Source organism: Podarcis liolepis, assembly GCF_965112155.1.
Source record: "Podarcis liolepis genome assembly, chromosome: 2".
Taxonomy (NCBI): Eukaryota; Metazoa; Chordata; class Lepidosauria; order Squamata; family Lacertidae; genus Podarcis; species Podarcis liolepis.
Window position 1 is genome coordinate 106,378,587 of NC_139555.1, and position 18,057 is coordinate 106,396,643.

Genomic DNA, 18,057 nt, shown 5'->3' on the forward strand with positions numbered 1-18,057 from the left:
GCAAAGCAACAGTGGGCCCTGAAGTGTAGGTGGGTTCCCGTGAGGCAAGACACAGCGATAACAGCAAGAACCTTTACTGAACTAACAGAACGGGGCAACAGTCAAAGCGACTGCTTATAGACATTTCTGAAGGCCTGGGCCACTCCCACTCCCAATGTGATTGGCTGTCTAAACTTCCAAGCTGCGAATCATGAGTCAGAGTTTATGGGCCAATGGCAGAAGCCCAAATCATGAAATGTTCTGTGATTGGATATCATGTATCGAATCAGAACACAGGAGCTCAGAATCCTTAGTCCAGACTCAAGCTCAGGCAAACACAGACCACTGAATACATAACAGGCCCCATGGCATTTTCAAGAGACTGGCTGACTATTGATTTTATTAAGTTGTGGGTGGACATAGCAGTCGACACAGAGCTGAACTGCAAACAGCTCAGCTGGCCTGCTTTTATAGGAAGCTGGCTGTCAACATCGTAACAACAACCACCCAGGGTTTCCCGCCTAAATTAACTTACGTGGACCTGAGTGAAAACTATATACACAATACCCCTGGTGGCCAGGGTGAGAACTTATCAGAGAATACATAACAGATTTGTAACCACAAAACTCAACAACTGTCCCACTTTCAAAAAGCAAAGACATGTAGGATTTTGCCTTGATAAGAAAAGAAACAAGAATCAATGATGGGGGGGGGGATTTGTTCTGGGGCTCAGCCCCTGTACTTCCTCCTACTGCTAGCACTCAGTCATGTGCTAAGTACAAAGATCATGTCCCTTTTGGACTTCCAAAGGATGGAAAAACCCTGCATTCAAAGGGGTAAAGACATAGGACAACAATGGGATGGGGAGGATTTCGTGCGGACGCCAATATATTACAGTGGTACCTCGGGTTACATACACTTCAGGTTACATACGCTTCAGGTTACAGACTCCGCTAACCCAGAAATAGTACCTCGGGTTAAGAACTTTGCTTCAGGATGAGAACAGAAATCATGCTCTGGCGGTGTGGCAGCAGCAGGAGGCCCCATTAGCTAAAGTGGTGCTTCAGGATAAGAACAGTTTCAGGCTAAGTATAGACCTCCGGAATGAATTAAGTACTTAACCTGAGGTACCACTGTACAGTCAAACCTCAGCTCCCCAACGCCTCTCTTTTGGAAAGTTTTGGCTCCTGGACGTCGAAAACCCAGCACATTTCAAAACTATTGTGAGGCAAAGTAAGAGTCCATCAGTTCCTGAGGTGAAATTTTGGGGTGGGGAATGTCTGACCTCTGAGCACATCTTGCCCCCTCCCCAAGTCTTCCCCCATTTGGTCCATGAGGCCATTCTCACATGCAGGTAAGGGGTGAGGCGTGACTGATAGGACATGGCTTTCCAAAGCTGCTTTGCACAGCCCTCAGAGCATGGGGCTAGTTGTCAGGATCCTCTGAAGAAATGCAGAAACCAGGGACCCATTGCTAAGCAGGATGCCACCCCCTTCGTATCAACGCAGAACATCCCGTTCAGTTGGGCTGAGCCATGGCACTCCTGGCAGAGAGTTCTTTGGCGAGCCGAAACTCAGTACTAAGTAGAATTGCCCATCCCTTCAGGAGAGGGGGCGATCTTTCTGAGCACTAAAAAAGGAGAGAGAAGTTTCTTCCCTTCCCTGTGAAGCCCAAGCTTGCTGAGTTTGGTGGGGAGAGAGAGGTGGGGCTCCCAAAGGCTTCCCCTCTTCCTGTTAAGCCTGATCTCACTGCAGTCCTATATAAACGGGGGAGATTCTCCAAGACCATAGCTGTCAACTTTTCCCTTTTTGTGCGAGGAATCCTATTCGGAATAAGGGAATTTCCCTTACAAAAAGGGAAAAGTTGACAGCTATGTCCAAGACTGTAGTGATATTAGGCTTTATAGTCCTCTTTCCCTCCTCACTTTTAAGCCTGATGTCTCTTTGTTGGTAGTGAAAGGGATTTTGACAAGGGCAGCCCTGTCAAATGAGCAAACCAGTGATATTTTAGGGAGCAGGCTAGCAGGCAGGGCCCATGACTTTCATCATAGGAGCCTACACAACACAAAACACTGTTGCTGTGTGTAGGTTTTATTTTATTTGGTTTTTTTATCTTATAGTTTGGAAATGTACATCCAGCCCCCCCCTTAATTTTTTTGGGGGGGGGCCCTAAGAGAGTGGGGCCCTAAGCTATAGCTTGTTCACCATATTTTTCGCTCTATAAGACGCACCAGACCACAAGACGCACCTAGTTTTTGGAGGAGGAAAACAAGAAAAAATATATTCTGAATCTCAGAAGCCAGAACAGCAAGAGGGATCTCTGTGCAGTGAAAGCAGCAATCCCTCTTGCTGTTCTGGCTTCTGGGATAGCTGGGCAGCCTGCATTCGCTCCATAAGACGCACACACATTTCCCCTTACTTTTTAGGAGGAAAAAAGTGAGTCTTATAGAGCAAAAATATGGTAGTTTATATGTAAATCTGGCACTTCTCCCGCCCCTTATAACACTAGGTTCAAGGAAGACAGAAGATAGTACTTTTTCATGGAGCACATTGTTAAACTATGGAACTTGTTCCCACACGAGACAGTGAAGGCCTCGAAACTTCGATGGCTTTAAAAGAGCATTAGACAGGTCCTTGGAGGAGAGGCCTATCGATGGCTACTAGCAGCTGGAGGCAGAAATGCTTCAGTTGCTGGAAACCACAGGAGGGGAGGGGAACTGAGCAATGGGGACACCTTCTGTATCTGCACTTCCCCACGCAGGGAACTTTGACGCACTCCAGCGCTGGTTTGCTAAAACATGTTATGCTCTCCCTTTTGTTTTGACTTCATGGATGCTCTTCCAGCTTTTCTTATCCTAATGCCAAGGTCTCCAAGCAAGGGTTTGATAAACCCAGATCAAGCCGCGCTCTTCCCTCACCCCTCCAGCTGGGCATTTCATTCCTGGCTCAAAGCAGTTCGCTCTTCCTCCAAGGAGTGTCTCGAGCGAATTAGCCTCTACGGCAGCAGAACTTTTTCTCCAAAGCAGAAAAATAATAATCTCCTGGACGTCTCCGCTGAGCACCTGCGCCAAAAAAAAAGGTAACCAAAGTATCTTAATTTGATTGCGTTTCTTAGAAAGAGGTTTATAGGAACTTTCACATTAGTAACTGGTGAAGTTTTGCAGGCTGGAGTTCTAGGAGAGTTTGCAGTCAAGAGCTCATTCCATGAACTTTGCAGGTCAGAGTAACAATTTAGCACACTCCTCCATTTCATGAGGTCAGTGTGAGGCTGCAAGTGTAAATGTTGTGGGCTAGTAACTTGCGGGCTTATTTGCTAAGTTACAGTAAATTGCTAAGTTTGCTAAGTTACAGTGGCTTTAAAGACAATATGCAAGAATTCTCCTGGTTGCTCAACTGAGCTGTGAGGTGCTTTTGTACCCCCCGAGGTCTCTCCCAAAAAAAAAAGACATGTGTGATTGTGTTGCTCTTTTATAAGAAAAAGAAACAAAAAAAAAAAAATTAAAAGAAAAGAAAAGAAAGAGTATTTTGTTGATTATTGTCCCAAGTACGAAGTGGGAGTTTTGTTCTTGCGCCCTCTTTGCTCCTTGCGTTAGCAACTCAGCCCTGTGCCAAGCACAAAGAAGCTTTTCCATTATGTCCATTTTGGACTTCCCACGGATTGAAAAACTCAATATTTAAAGGGCGGAGGTCCAGGACAACACTGGGATGGGGAGGATTTCGTGTGGATGCCACTTTAGGCTGCCATCAGGGAAAGCAGAGAAAGCTATTTTAGGCTGCAATGCTAACCCCACTTGCCTGGGAGTAAGCCAAACCAAATTCAATGGGACTTATTTCTAAATAGACATGGTTAGGATTGCACCCTTAGAAGGCAGTCTCAACCTACATAGTGGGGGGCTGTTCTCCATAGTAAAACTGTTGTGATTCCATTTAGTGGAGCTGGATTTAGAGTGGTGCCAGTAGTTCCCCTGCATATGTATATATATGGGCGCAGGTGGTGCTGTGGTCTAAATCACTGAGCCTCTTGGGCTAGCCAATTGGGATGTCGGCGGTTCGAATCCCCGCGACAGAGTGAGCTCCCATTGCTCTGTCCCAGCTCCTGCCAGCCTAGCAGTTCAAAAGCACACTAGTGCAAGTAGATAAACAGGTACCGCTGCGGTGGGGAGGTAAACGGTGTTTCCGTGCGCTCTGGCTTCCATCACAGTGTTCCATTGCGCCAGAAGCGGTTTAGCCATGCTGGCCACATGATCCGGAAAGCTGTTTTCGGACAAACGCCAGCTCCCTCGGCCTGAAATTGAGATGAGCACCGCAACCCCAGAGTTGCCTTTGACTGGACTTAACCGTCCAGGGGCCCTTTACCTTTAACTTTACAGTGGTACCTCGGGTTACATACACTTCAGGTTACAGACGCTTCAGGTTACAGACTCCGCTAACCCAGAAATAGCACCTTGGGTTAAGAACTTTGCTTCAGGATGAGAACAGAAATTGTGCTCCAGCGGCGCGGCAGCGGCAGGAGGCCCCATTAGCTAAAGTGGTGCTTTAGGTTAAGAACAGTTTCAGGTTAAGAATGGACCTCCAGAACGAATTAAGTACTTAACCTGAGGTACCACTGTATATATAAGTTGGTTGCTGATGGTTTAGTCATTGAATCACTTAGTAATTCTTTGAAGGAGACAAGATGCCAAACCACAATTTCCATGATTCACCAAGAAAAGATGGGGAACTTGAGCCCCCCCAGGAGTTGCTGGCCTGCATCTCCCATCATCCGACACCATTAGCTCCGTTAAAAGGTAAAGGGACCCCTGACCATTAGGTCCAGTCGTGACCGACTCTGGGGTTGCGGCGCTCATCTCGCTTTATTGGCCGAGGGAGCCGGCGTATAGCTTCCGGGTCATGTGGCCAGCAGGACTAAGCCGCTTCTGGCGAACCAGAGCAACGCACGGAAACGCCGTTTACCTTCCCACCGGTGCGGTACCTATTTATCTACTTGCACTTTGATGTGCTTTCGAACTGCTAGTTTGGCAAGAACAGGGACCGAGCAACGGGAGCTCACCCTGTTGCGGGGATTCAAACCACTGACCTTCTGATTAGCAAATCGAAGGCTCTGTGGTTTAACCCACAGCGTCACCCGCATACCTCATATTGGCTCCGTTAGCTGGGGCTGAATGGGAGTTGTGGATCCAGCTGCCTCTGAGGAGCCACAGGTTCTGTTGTTGCATTTAAGGGCAGCTATGAAAGTCAGGCTGACATAAGGGCAACAGATTGGGGATTGGCTCTCTGGGGCTCTGCAGAGCTGTTTCCCACCAGTCCCAGCCAGCATGGAAGATGATCAGGGATGATGGGAGTTGCAATATATGCGTTAATGCACATCTTGTCTCATCCCAACACAAACATTTTGTAGGCTTTCAAGATGGGAGGAGCACAAGCATCAATGCTGCCCCGGGAAGAAGATCTGTATGGTAAAGAGAAGTTCTTTCTTATGCTTATGCTGTCAACTTATGCTGTTGATCCGGATCCTCTGTGTCAGCTGCAGGGAATCTTTGGCCCTCCAGATGTTGTTGGATGACAGCACCTGTTAGTCCCAGCAAGCGTGGCCAGGGATGATGGGAGTTGTAGTTCCCCAGCATCTGGAGGGCCAAAGGTCCCCTACACCTGCTGTATATATTAATAGTACTTCTCTTAGTACTTAGCAGTGCAGCGTATCTTGTTGTTGTTGTTTAGTCGTTTAGTCGTGTCCGACTTTTCGTGACCCCCTGGGCCAGAGCATGCCAGACACTCCTGTCTTCCACTGCCTCCCGCAGTTTGGTCAAACTCATGCTGGTAGCTTCGAGAACACTGTCCAACCATCTTGTCCTCTGTTGCCCCCTTCTCCTTGTGCCCTCCATCTTTCCCAACATCAGGATCTTTTCCAGGGAGTCTCCTCTTCTCATGAGGTGGCCAAAGTATTGGAGCCTCAGCTTCAGGATCTGTCCTTCCAGTGAGCACTCAGGGCTGATTTCCTTCAGAATGGATCGGTTTGATCTTCTTGCAGTCCAGCACCAGAATTCAAAAGCATCCATTCTTCGGCGATCAGCCTTCTTTATGGTCCAGCTCTCACTTCCATACATCGCTACTGGGCTGCGTATCTTAGGAAATCATTTTATGAGCCCGTCACTCAACCACCCAGTGGTGTAGCCAGCCGTTCGGGGGCCCAAGCCACCACGTCACTCCCAGGAGAGATGCGTGGCTCGGGCGCACTGCAGGCACCACAGGAAGTGCTGCCCCCTGCGGTGTGGTGCCCAGTGCCCCCCCCAGCTACATCTCTGCACCCACCTCTTGAGATATCCTGGGAACAAGGCTTGAATGGTAAAAATTAACTACACTCAGTGTTCTTTTTCTAGACAATGAGGTGCCAGAACTTACCACGAACGCTTCCCTTGTTCCTTTACAACGGCACCTACCCTGAGAGGTGGTGGAACTCAGTTCCAGTGAGTTCTGGCTGGGGAAATAGCTGCACTATATTTTCCCCCTCTAAGGCTGGAGCTACCCTTAGGCCAAGTGAGGTGGCACAGATGCTCCAGAGAGGCAGGCAGCAGCGAGGTGTCAGAGAACAGATCAGTGCACGCTATGCAGTCTGCCCTTCGCCCTCAAAGTAAGCCTGTTCTGCTCAGGTGTGCTGGAGAAAATCTGTCCCATCACCTGTGTTTGGGTTTCTGTAAGTGGATCGGGGCTTCAGTATGTGGCATGTGGGTGGCTGGGTACATTTTCTCTCTCACCTCAAGCAGCCCTGTTTGTGTTATTGCTATGCTACTATTATAGTTCCTGAAATGAGCTTGCAGTTGACGTTCTGTTGCATGCATATTGCAGATGGAGGCAGTGAAATTTGTAGCTGGGGTTAAGGGATGCCAGGCATTCCTATCAAAGCCAGATGTTTGGTGCAAAGAGGGCTTCTCTAAGGAGGTACCAGCTGTTCCAGTGGGAAGTGCAAACCATGCCATACGCCTTGTGTACTCTACTCAAAATGGTCTTGCAAGATCAGATCAAAATCCTACCTTTTAAGTAGAGCAACGTTGGTCACAGCTGAAGCGCCTCTACTCCCTGCTGCTGTCTTTCACTTGGGGAGAAGCAGAAAAGGCTCCCTATCTCTATTCCCTGTTGGTTCCCTGTATTCCAACCCTTTAAATCACATCCTTTGCTCCCCCTCCCTTTCCCCACTGTTTCTAGAATGACTTTTCCATTTTTGTTCCTAGATTATCCATGGGATAAATCCAATGAGAAATCAGTACAAATAGACTTGGCAAAGTTTAAGGACCTGGATGCCTATGCACAGAAGGTATGCTGTCTCTTATTGCGATATAGGCAGCAAGGAATTTGCTAGGATGCTGAGGTTTTTATGTGCTTTTGGAATTTGAGAGTGCTTTCAAGTGTCCTCTCCTGATAGGAGGCAGTTAACTTCTGTTCAGATGGAAGGTCTGAACTGGGAACATCATGAGTCACAAGACCCTGCGCCTGTTTTTCAGAAAACTTACACAGTGGAGCACCTATTCACATGGGCTGCACACACCATGCATTTAAAGAACACCAACTCCCCCAAAGAACTATAGGAGCTGTAGTTTTCCGTTCACAGAGCTACAAATCCTAGAACCCTTAACAACCTACAGGATTCTCTTTCTCTCTCTCTGTGTGTGAATTAAATGCATGTATATACATCCATATTTAGTTATTTTGCAACATTGCTTTGCTTACTGCTTTGCTTTAAAAATTCAGGAGATAACTCCAAAGTCAATTCGGAGGAGAGCTAGCAATCATAGGCAATATGAAAGGGTTTGAACAACTCCTCTCTCACAAATCACTTTCGATCGTATTTATACTACCGACTGAAATTGATTTGGTAGCTATTTCCTTTCCTCGGGGAATTCCGAGTACTATATTTCTGTGAACAGTCATTAACAGAAAATTTTCAGTGCTCTTGCCAAACCACAACTCCCAGGAATCTCTGGGGGGCCTCGCAAGAATTAAACTAGCATAAAATTAATATACTGGTGCAGTAATCAACCCTGGATTTCCCCCAGTGCTGTCAAGGGACAACAGTAGGGCTGGCTCAGGATCCAGGGTTTCCTTGGTACCTCCCTGCCCCCAGAATGCCCCCCCCCATAGCTGTCAACATTTCCCTTTTCTTGCAAGGAATCCTATTCGGAATAAGGGAATTTCCCTTTAAAAAAGGGAACCGTTAACAGCTATGCCCCCCCGCTGGTTGTACTTCCACCTACCCAAAGGTGCCATGGGCAGTGGCGAAGCTGCATGCTCTGGCACCAGGGATGGAGAGCAGGTATGGCTGGCGCCCCCCCCCGGGGGCATGTCGTGTGCCCTGAGAGCGTGACACATCACCTGCAGGGGCGTGGCATGTATCCTGGGGGCATGGTGCCTGGCACGGTGGGGGTGTGTGCGTGGCGTATGTCGGGGACAGCCGCAATGGTAACCCCGTCCCTGATGGTGCTAGGGGCAGTGCGTCCCCCCCCCCCGTTCCTCTGCCAGTGGCAATGGGGAAACTCTGCACTTGTGGGGAGACAGTGGCAAAGAGTATTTGGGTTTTAGCTGAAGATTGTAGAAATAACATGCCTGTGAACCCCGGAAAAAGCAAAGGTTAATCATGCTTCTCCCTTCAGAACAACTCCCCCCCCCCGGTACATTTTTGCCAAGTATAATAAATTCTTTGATTGATCAATCAAGTAAAACACATACACTTAATCGACTAACTGTGCAACCCTGAGTGGTTTTACACAGCCCCAGTGAATTCAGCAAGAGACACTCTTGTAAGTGCACGCAGGGTTGCACCCTAAAATTTCTTTAAACAAGTAAAGGGTAAAGGACCCCTGACCAGTCGTGACCAACTCTGGGGTTGTGGCGCTCATCTCGCTTTACTGGCCGAGGGAGCCGGTGTACAGCTTCCGGGTCATGTGGCCAGCATGACTAAGCCGCTTCTGGCGAACTAGAGCAGCACACGGTAACGTCGTTTACCTTCCCGCCGGAGTGGTACCTATTTATCTACTTGCACTTTGACGTGCTTTCGAACTGCTAGGTGGGCAGGAACAGGGACCGAGCAATGGGAGTTCACCCCGTCGTGGGGATTCGAACCACTGACCTTCTGATCGGCAAGTCCTAGGCTCTGTGGTTTAATCCACAGTGCTACCCACGTCCCTTTAAACAAGTAGACTTAGGTAGAAGAAAGGAACTGGTACCCCCTCCTCCATATTAACTGCTTCCATTTACCTTCTGTGAAACAGGTGGATTTCAGGAATAGCGTGAAAAGCCAGGTGAGAGTCTTGCTCAAAAAAGCCCACAGTGACCTGGAGAAAGTGCGAGCCATTTGGATTTGGATCTGCTATCATATAGGTAGGTGGGACTGCCAACTTCCTGCATACTTGAGACCCTTGGCTCTGACAACTTCCGGCATTAAAAGACCAGCCTTTGTCACTGCCCTGCGCCCATGAATCCAGCTCTGTAGCAGAGTTCTTTAGCAGACACCCAGTCCAGTGATTGCCAGCCAAGGAAGATGGAGACATAAGGTCATATCAAACCAAGTTATATTCAGAGTAAACCGGCTGAAATCAATGGATGTAAGTAACTCATGGACATTAAATTCAGTGGGTCTACTCTGAGCATGGCTTATTTGCAGCTGACTCGGGCATTTTCACCATTTCATAGCCAGTCATGTCAGTTCCATTTGCACAAAGGTTTCTGGATTGTAACCTGTGTGGATCAGTGATTTGGTGTTTGGCTCTCGCAGAGCTTGTTTGGGATCTCTGTTCAGTCATGAAACTCAGAAGGGCTCAGGAGGTGCTCACTGTTAACAGAAATCACTGGGTTAAAGCTCACTGAAAGTCCGGAGGTAGCATTATTATCAATTTACGATGGGGTGGAAGGTTCGCTGGCTATGAAAGACTTGCTCACAAATTTATTGAAAGCTGAACGAATTATGGTAGCTAGGAAGTGGAAGGGGCAAGCAGAATATAAAATGGAAAAATGGTATGAAGAGGTGTGGGGTACAGCTGTTAATGATAAATTAACATGTGCCATTAAGGTAAGCCGGGGAATATGCAGGAGAAATGATTTTGAGGAGACATGGAAGGTGTTTGTATAATTTGTACTGTTAAAACGGAAAGGGGTCAAACCATCGCTAGAGGTGTTGAAATTTTGGGAGGTTGGATAGTTACAATGGAATGGTCTTGGGGGTGGAGTGCACATTTTTATTCTTATTTATTTATTCTTATTACTTTGTCAAAATAAAATAAAGGTCACAGCATGGGGTAGGGGGAGAGGAGGTGCCCGTTCAGGCCCCTGTCTCCAGACTCCTAACCCTTGCACCAGTGTGCATTTTAATTTGGCAACAAGACCCTGAATCTACACAAAGCACCACTCTGGCAGATTTACGAGTGTTTCCACACTTTCTCTTTTGAGGTGTGATTCAATCACATACGGGCATATTCATGTTGTGCAATTAAAAGTTCATTTGGAGCTCTTGCAAGACAAGCCACCCCCCCATCAGATTTTGTCAACAAGGAAAGAGATTGAGAAACATGCTGGAAAGTGTTGCCACCCCACAAGCAAATCAGAATGGGTGCTCATTGTCTTTATTTCCACAGAATATGATGTGGAAGGCTGCTATAACCTGGACAAGCTGTGTTTTAAGCCAGCTGATATCCTTCTCTCAGGAAAGGCTATTTGCGGTGGATATGCTCGACTCTTTCAAGCAATGTGCAGGTAACATCTACAGTGGTACCTCGGGTTACATACGCTTCAGGTTACACACTCTGCTAGCCCATAAATAGTGCTTCAGGTTAAGAACTTAGCTTCAGGGTAAGAACAGAAATTGGGCTCTGGCAGCACGGCGGCAGCAGGAGGCCCCATTAGCTAAAGTGGTGCTTCAGGTTAAGAACAGTTTCAGGTTAAGAACGGACCTCCGGAACGAATTAAGTACTTAACCCGAGGCACCACTGTATTGGCTCCAGCCATCATGGCAAGTGGTTGTTACATGGCTGTAGCGATAGGAGATCTAGAAAGCCAAAGGTTCTCTACCCCTTGCCCTAGGCAGCTATCTCCACACTTAGGCGTGATCAACTCGCACGTGACAGCCCCCGGAAATAAGTAAATCAATAGATTCTAAGCAAGAAATGGTGGGAGAGAGCTGCAGAGTCCTCATGGCTCACGAGGAGACCCTCCCCAGAACCCAAAGAGGACTTCAGTGGGAGCGGAGGAAGCCCCAAAGAGAACGGAGGCACAGTGGGGCTTTGTTTAGGCTGCTCAGCCTCCCCGCCTAGTAGCTGATACACGTCACAGTGTGGCAGCTGCTTTTCCACAGGTCCTCCAGCCAGCTCCAGAGCTTCAACTCTAGTTGAAAAGAGTGTTGTGTGGAGAGAGAGCTGGAGAGCAGGAAAAAATGAGTGTTTTTTAGTGTGTGCTCCCTACTTACACAGGGACGCGGGTGGCGCTGTGGTCTAAACCACTGAGCCTCTTGGGCTTGCCGATCAGATGGGGTGAACTCCCGTTGATCTGTCCCAGCTCCTGCCAACCTAGCAGTTCAAAAGCATGCCAAAAAGTGCAAGTAGATAAATAGGTACAGCTGCAGTGGGAAGGTAAACGGCGTTTCCATGCGCTGCTCTGGTTTTGGTGTTCCGTTGTGCCAGAAGCGGCTTAGTCATGCTGGCCACATGACCCGGAAAAACTGTCTGTGGACAAATGCCGGCTCCCTTGGCCTGTAAAGTGAGATGAGCGCCGCAACCCAATAGTTGTCCGCGACTGGACTAAACTTTCAGGGGACCTTTACCTTTACTTTTACCCTACTTACACAATTTTTGCTTATGCGCATGGGGTTCCGGAACATGACCCACCACATAAGTGGAGGAATGCCCACCCTGTGGATTATCCTGAAGCAAACTTGCATATATAGAGTTGCACTGAACTGAGTAGATCCATTGGAATCAGTAGACTTAAAAATTACCGTATATTTTGCTCCATAAGACGCACCAGACCATAAGACGCACCTAGTATTTGGATGAGGAAAACAAGGGGGAAAAATATTCTGAATCTCAGAAGCCAGAACGGCAAGAGGGATCGCTGCGCAGCAAAAGCAGCGATCCTTCTTCCTGTTCTGGCTCCTGGGATAGCTGTGCAGCCTGCATTCACTCCATAAGACGCACACACATTTCCCCTTACTTTTTAGGCGGGAAAAAGTGAGTCTTATAGAGCAAAAAATACGGTACTTGAATTTAATGGGTCTCTTCCCTGTGTGACTTAGTTCCTCATCCACACTTAACTTTGCTCTGTGCTTTATAGGCACAGGTCCTGGCTTTCCAGGTCCGTGTCCAAATGTTGTTGTAGTTGTTTCATCCCAGGAAAACTTGTGTTTTCCTGCCAAATTGGAGCAAATCTGTGGAGAACCTGATTGCTGTTTTCTCTGACCCAGCAAAATGAAGGACGGCCGCTCCAGCCTATCAAGGCAGTGAAAGCAACCGCTTGTCCTCTTGATACGAACGGTGTTCCTGAATACCTTCCTTCCCCTCTCAGTATTGCAGGGATACAGTGCGAGTATGTGAGAGGCAGCTCCAGCGTAACGGGGAAGAGCAACCATGCCTGGAATGCTGTCCGCATTGATGGAAGGTGGCATCTCTTAGACTGCACCTGGGGAAGTGGCACTGTGGATGCTGCTTTTAGCGAGTTCACTTTCAGGTACGTTGTTAGGCAGTAGAAAGACCAGGCAGAGCGTGGGGCACACTGAGGGTAGAGCAGAAGAAGAGGAGTTTGGATTTTATATCCTGCTTTATCACTACCCTAAGGAGTCTCTCCGTCAAGGGACACGGGTGGCGCTGTGGGTTAAACCACAGAGCCTAGGACTTGCCGATCAGAAGGTCGGCGGTTCGAATCCCTGCAACGGGGTGAGCTCCCATTGTTCGATCCCAGCTCCTGCCAACCTAGCAGTTCGAAAGCACGTCAAAGTGCAAGTAGATAAATAGGTACTGCTCTGGCGGGAAGGTAAACGGCGTTTCCGTGCGCTGCTCTGGTTCGCCAGAAGCGGCTTAGTCATGCTGGCCACATGACCCGGAAGCTGTACACCGGCTCCTCGGCCAATAAAGTGAGATGAGCGCCGCAACCCCAGAGTTGGTCACGACTGGACCTAATGGTCAGGGGTCCCTTTACCTTTTCTTTAAGGAGTCTCAAAGCGGCTAACATTCTCCTTTCCCATCCTCCCCCCACAACAAACACTCTGTGAGGTGAGTGGGGCTGAGAGACTTCAGAGAAGTGTGACTAGCCCAAGGTCACCCAGCAGCTGCATGTGGAGGAGCGGAGATGCGAACCCGGTTCCCCAGATTACGAGTCCATTGCTCCTAACCACTACACCACACTGGCTCTCACAGTTAACTTCATTTGCTTTCAGGTGGTTTTGTTTTGCTTCAACCGCTTGTCAGAGTTTGAGATTTGATGGCCATAGGGCTGATTAATGTAAGCAAGTGCATTAAGAATGAGGCAGCTAGACTGGTGACTGGGAGCGGCCACCAAGACCATATAACACCGGTCCTGATAGACCGACACTGGCTCCCAGTACATTTCCAAGCACAATTCAAAGTGTTGGTGCTGACCTCTAAAGCCCTAAATGGCCTTGGTCCAGTATACCTGAAGGAGTGTCTCCACCCCCATCCTTCAGCCTGAGGTCCAGCTCTGAGGGCCTTCTGGCAGTTCCCTCACTGTGAGAAGTAAGGTTACAGGGAACCACGCAGAGGGCCTTCTCAGTAGTGGCGCCTGTCCTGTGGAACACCCTCCCATCAGATGTCAAGGAAATACAACAACTATTTGACTTTTAGAAGACCTCTGAAGGCAGCCCTGTTTAGGGAAGTTTTTAATGTTTGAAGTTTTATTCTGTTTTTAATGTTCTGTTGGAAGCCGCGCAGAGTAGCTGTGGAGGCTGGGCCAGATAGGCGGGGTATAAGTAATTTATTATTATTATTATTATTATTATTATTATTATTATTATTATTATTATTATTATTAAGCCATGGGCATATAGTGTTCTGATGGCAGGGATAGATACCATCTATCTATCCTCTTTGAACAGTTCTGGAGTGTTATGCTTATTCTGGGCTACATGTGTAAAATCTGGGGATTCTGGAGGCTGGATTGTTGCAACACAGCAGCTTCCTCAACCAGGTGCCCACCAGCTGTTCTGGACCACCACTCTGTTTGCCTGTCTGGCCCTGGTGCTGATTTAGGCATTATTCTGAAATACTGCACTATTGCACCTTCTCCTTTTGCAGTTACGATGAGTTTTACTTCCTCACCCACCCCGCTCTGTTTATTGAGAAGCACTTCCCTGAAGACCCCAAGTGGCAGCTTCTGAAACAGACGGTGACACTGGAGGAATTTGAAGATCAGCAGGATCCTGACTTAAATACAGAAGGAGTGACCGTTGCTGTCATAAGAATACCAACCACAGAAAATGGGTAAAGTCAATCAGAAGCATCTGTCTTGTTCCCTTTGATTATCACGGTTACATTCACAATCAGCCTCATGTATTTCAAAGGGGAAATGACACATAGCACAAGCTTTTACTGCAGTGCTCATTTAGAGGTCCTAGACTACAACTTATCCAGAATGTGGCAACTAGACTGGTGACTGGGAGCGGCTGCCAAGACCACATAACTCTGGTCTTGAAAGACCTACGTTGGCTCCCAGTATATTTCCAATCACAATTCAAAGTGTTGGTGCTGATCTTTAAAGCCCTAAATGCAGTGGCGTAGCGTGGGGGGTGCAGGGGGGCCCGGCCGCACCGGCCGCAACATCTGGGGGTTAGGGGGTGCTGCTCCAGAGAAGCGGACACGGAGTAATGGATCCAAACTACAAGAAAGAAGATTCCACCTAAACATTAGGAAGAACTTCCTGACAGTAAGAGCTGTTTGACAGTGGAATTTGCTGCCAAGGAGTGTGGTGGAGTCTCCTACTTTGGAGGTCTTTAAGCAGAGGCTTGACAACCATATGTCAGGAGTGCTCTGATGGTGTTTCCTGCTTGGCAGGGGGTTGGACTCGAAGGCCCTTTTGGTCTCTTCCAACTCTATGATTCTATGATTCTACGATTCTATGATTCTATGAAATCCACGGGTTAGGGGGTGCAAATTACTTGCCTTGCCCCGGGTGCTGACAACCCACGCTACGCCACTGCCTAAACGGCCCCAGTCCAGTATAGCTGAAGGAGCATCTCCACCTCCATCGTTCTGCCCGGACACTGAGGTCCCGCATCAAGGGCCTTCTGGCAGTTCCCTCACTGCGAGAAACAGTTACAGGGAACCAGGCAGAGGGCCTTCTCAGTAGTGGCGCCTGCCCTGTGGAATGCCCTGTCAAGGAAATAAACAACTATCTGACATTTAGAAGACACCTGAAGGCAGCCCTGTTTAGAGAAGTTTTTTAATGACTGATGTTTTAATGTATTTTTAATCTCCTGTTGAAAGCTGCCCAGAGTGGCTGAGGAGAGCTGGCTGGATGTGCAGGGTATAAGTAATAAATTATTATTATTATTATTATTATTATTATTAATCTCCCATCATCCTTGACTGTCATGGGACATAAGAATTCAGCAACATCTGGAGGAAATCAGATTGGCAAAGGCTGGTTTAGCACACCACCCCAGACTCTCAATGGTGGTTAACGTTATGAAGTTATAGAGTTATTATAGAGTTGGACGGGACCACGAGTTTCATTTAGCCTAACCCTCAGCAATGCAGGATTATTATTTTTGCCCCGTGTGAGGCTCAAACCCACGACCCTGAGATTAAGAGTTTAAACAAGCTAGCTGGATGAGCCATGGTTTAAAGATGGCTTCTCAAACCAAGCAACTATGGTTAACAGTAAGCATAGTTCATCAGATTTGGGTGAGGCAACGAGCTGTGGTTAAGCCTAACCAGGATGTAGTTTCCAAACTCTTCGTTGCTTGTGTAGAGGGAGGAGTTGGGGAATGTGTGAGCTTGCTTTGGCTCATTCCCAGCATGCTAAACCATGGTTTCACTTGACATCTGAACTGGGTCTGTAAGTATTCCATGCTTAACCTTAGATACCTTGTTTTGCCCCTATTGCTGATTTAGATAGTGTTGCTAAATACTGCACCACTGACCTTTCTTTTTCAGGTACTATGTGGTTTACTTCCTCAACCATCCTGTTCTGATTATTAGAACTTCTCAGAGGATCCCAAATGGCAGCGTCTGAAGCAGACATCTGCACCTCCAGCAGCTTGAATGTAATCCGCCTTCCGTGTTATTTGATATCCTTCAAGTATAGTCACTTGTCTTTGGCATCACTGCTAAACTGACCACGGTTTTGATGCATAGGGTTTTTAGCTTGACACGAAGTTTAAAAAAAATGAAATATATGTATAATACACATGACATGATACTTGTTTCAATGAGCTCTGAAGTATATGCTAAAATCGATTGCAGTATCTATTTACAAATTTACAGTATAACAAAGAAATCGGGGAGATGTTCCAGGATTTCTTTTCAAAGGCCATATCAAAAAATGAGTTAAGTGGGAAACCCTAGAATGATTTTGAAAAGCAGAGAATGAAAGGGTACAATTAATGTTTAGGCATAAACTTGTTTGTATAAAAATGTGTTAAAATAACCCCCAATCATTCAATTTCCAGACTTTCAGAACTTATATCCTTTACAGCACAGCAACACAATTCATTAGCTTTTTATCCACCATATTCTTGAGACACCCTAATGTGGTCCTATCCATTCACTTAAAGTAGTAGCAGATTTTTTTTAATATTGCAAACAGTAAATAAAAAGAGTACAATCCATAAATTGGTGCAAACTTTTGGGGCTTGCCTTTGATTTCCCAGTGTGTTTGTAAAATGCAATAAAGTTTCACTGTTCTCCAGCAAATGTGTCTTGTGTTTTGTTCCTCTTGCACGATTCAGTTGTTTAATATGTGGCAATCTAACAAAATTACAGTCGTACCTTGGATCCCGAACGCCTTGCATGTTGAACATTTTGACTTCCAAACTTGGAAGTGAGTGTTCCGGTTTGCGAACGTTCTTTGGAACCTGAATGTCCAACGCGGCTTATGCGGTTTCCGATTGGCTGCAGGAGCTTCCTGCAGCCAATCAGAAGCCACGCCTTGATTTCTGAACGTTTTGGAAGTTGAACGGACTTCTGGAACGGATTCCGTTCGACTTCCAAGGTACGACTGTACCTACAGCATGATCACATCTTACGTGCAGAGGCATATCTAGGGGTTATCTATATAGAGGGTAATGTCCTGGAAACTGCTGCTACTTAGGGGTCTGTTATGTACTGATTTGAATAGGATCCAAAAGGCAGCAGTCTGATTGGTCCGAGAACAATAGGGTCCAGAATGCAGCAGTCTGATTGGTCCTAGAACAATAGGGTCCAGAATGCAGCAGTCTGATTGGTCCACAGGAGCCACCCAATCCAGCTCCAGGTGGAATTGAATCCGCAACCTGATTGGCCTACAGGTGAATCCGGAATTAGCCGATCACGTGGGGCCCATTGTGTAAATAATGTATATAAAGCAGACATTCTGGGGGAACTTCCATTCCTCCTTACCACTATGAGCTGAATAAAGAGCATGAAATCCACTCTCGACTCCGAGTATATTTCAGGGTCCAAAACCGATACATTTTTACTTAGCTTTAACACGTTGTTACAACTGTTATTTTATAGCACAGAGCAACAGGGACAGAAGGAACCATGAGAGAAGCGATGACTGGCTTCACGGTTTTTCCCAAATCACGGTTTTTTTACACAGCACTCACACACATTGTAATGTATCACCATGATTAACATGACACTGTTTCCACGATGTGGACTTCAAACTTATTTCACCACCCCCAAATGTATTGATACATTGCCCAGCCTTAAAGTATGTGTGTGTGCTCTATGCAAAAATCACCATTTGGGAAAAACTGTGAAGCCAGCTAGTGCCTCTACATAGCTCCATCCTGATTTCAGACAGGGTGATATATTGGTATATTGCTGGTAATCTATCACGATTTTGAAAACCAGGTAACATCCAGCCCTCCTCTCAACCCTTGTTATTC

The 18,057-nt window shown here is 47.1% G+C and overlaps 1 protein-coding gene across 1 annotated transcript in view; it reads left to right on the top strand.

The window, feature by feature from the left end:
* The window catches only part of LOC310701884 (kyphoscoliosis peptidase-like), a 61,870-nt gene extending 45,009 nt beyond the window's left edge, over positions 1 to 16,861 (top strand). The window contains exons 6-9 of the mRNA XM_083493378.1: positions 10,598 to 10,715; positions 12,519 to 12,680; positions 14,261 to 14,446; positions 16,121 to 16,861. Of these exons, the coding sequence (XP_083349504.1) occupies positions 10,598 to 10,715; positions 12,519 to 12,680; positions 14,261 to 14,446; positions 16,121 to 16,199 (545 nt within the window). The 3' untranslated portion in view covers positions 16,200 to 16,861. The remainder of the gene's footprint in view (positions 1 to 10,597; positions 10,716 to 12,518; positions 12,681 to 14,260; positions 14,447 to 16,120) is intronic.
* Positions 16,862 to 18,057: the final 1,196 nt, after the last annotated feature.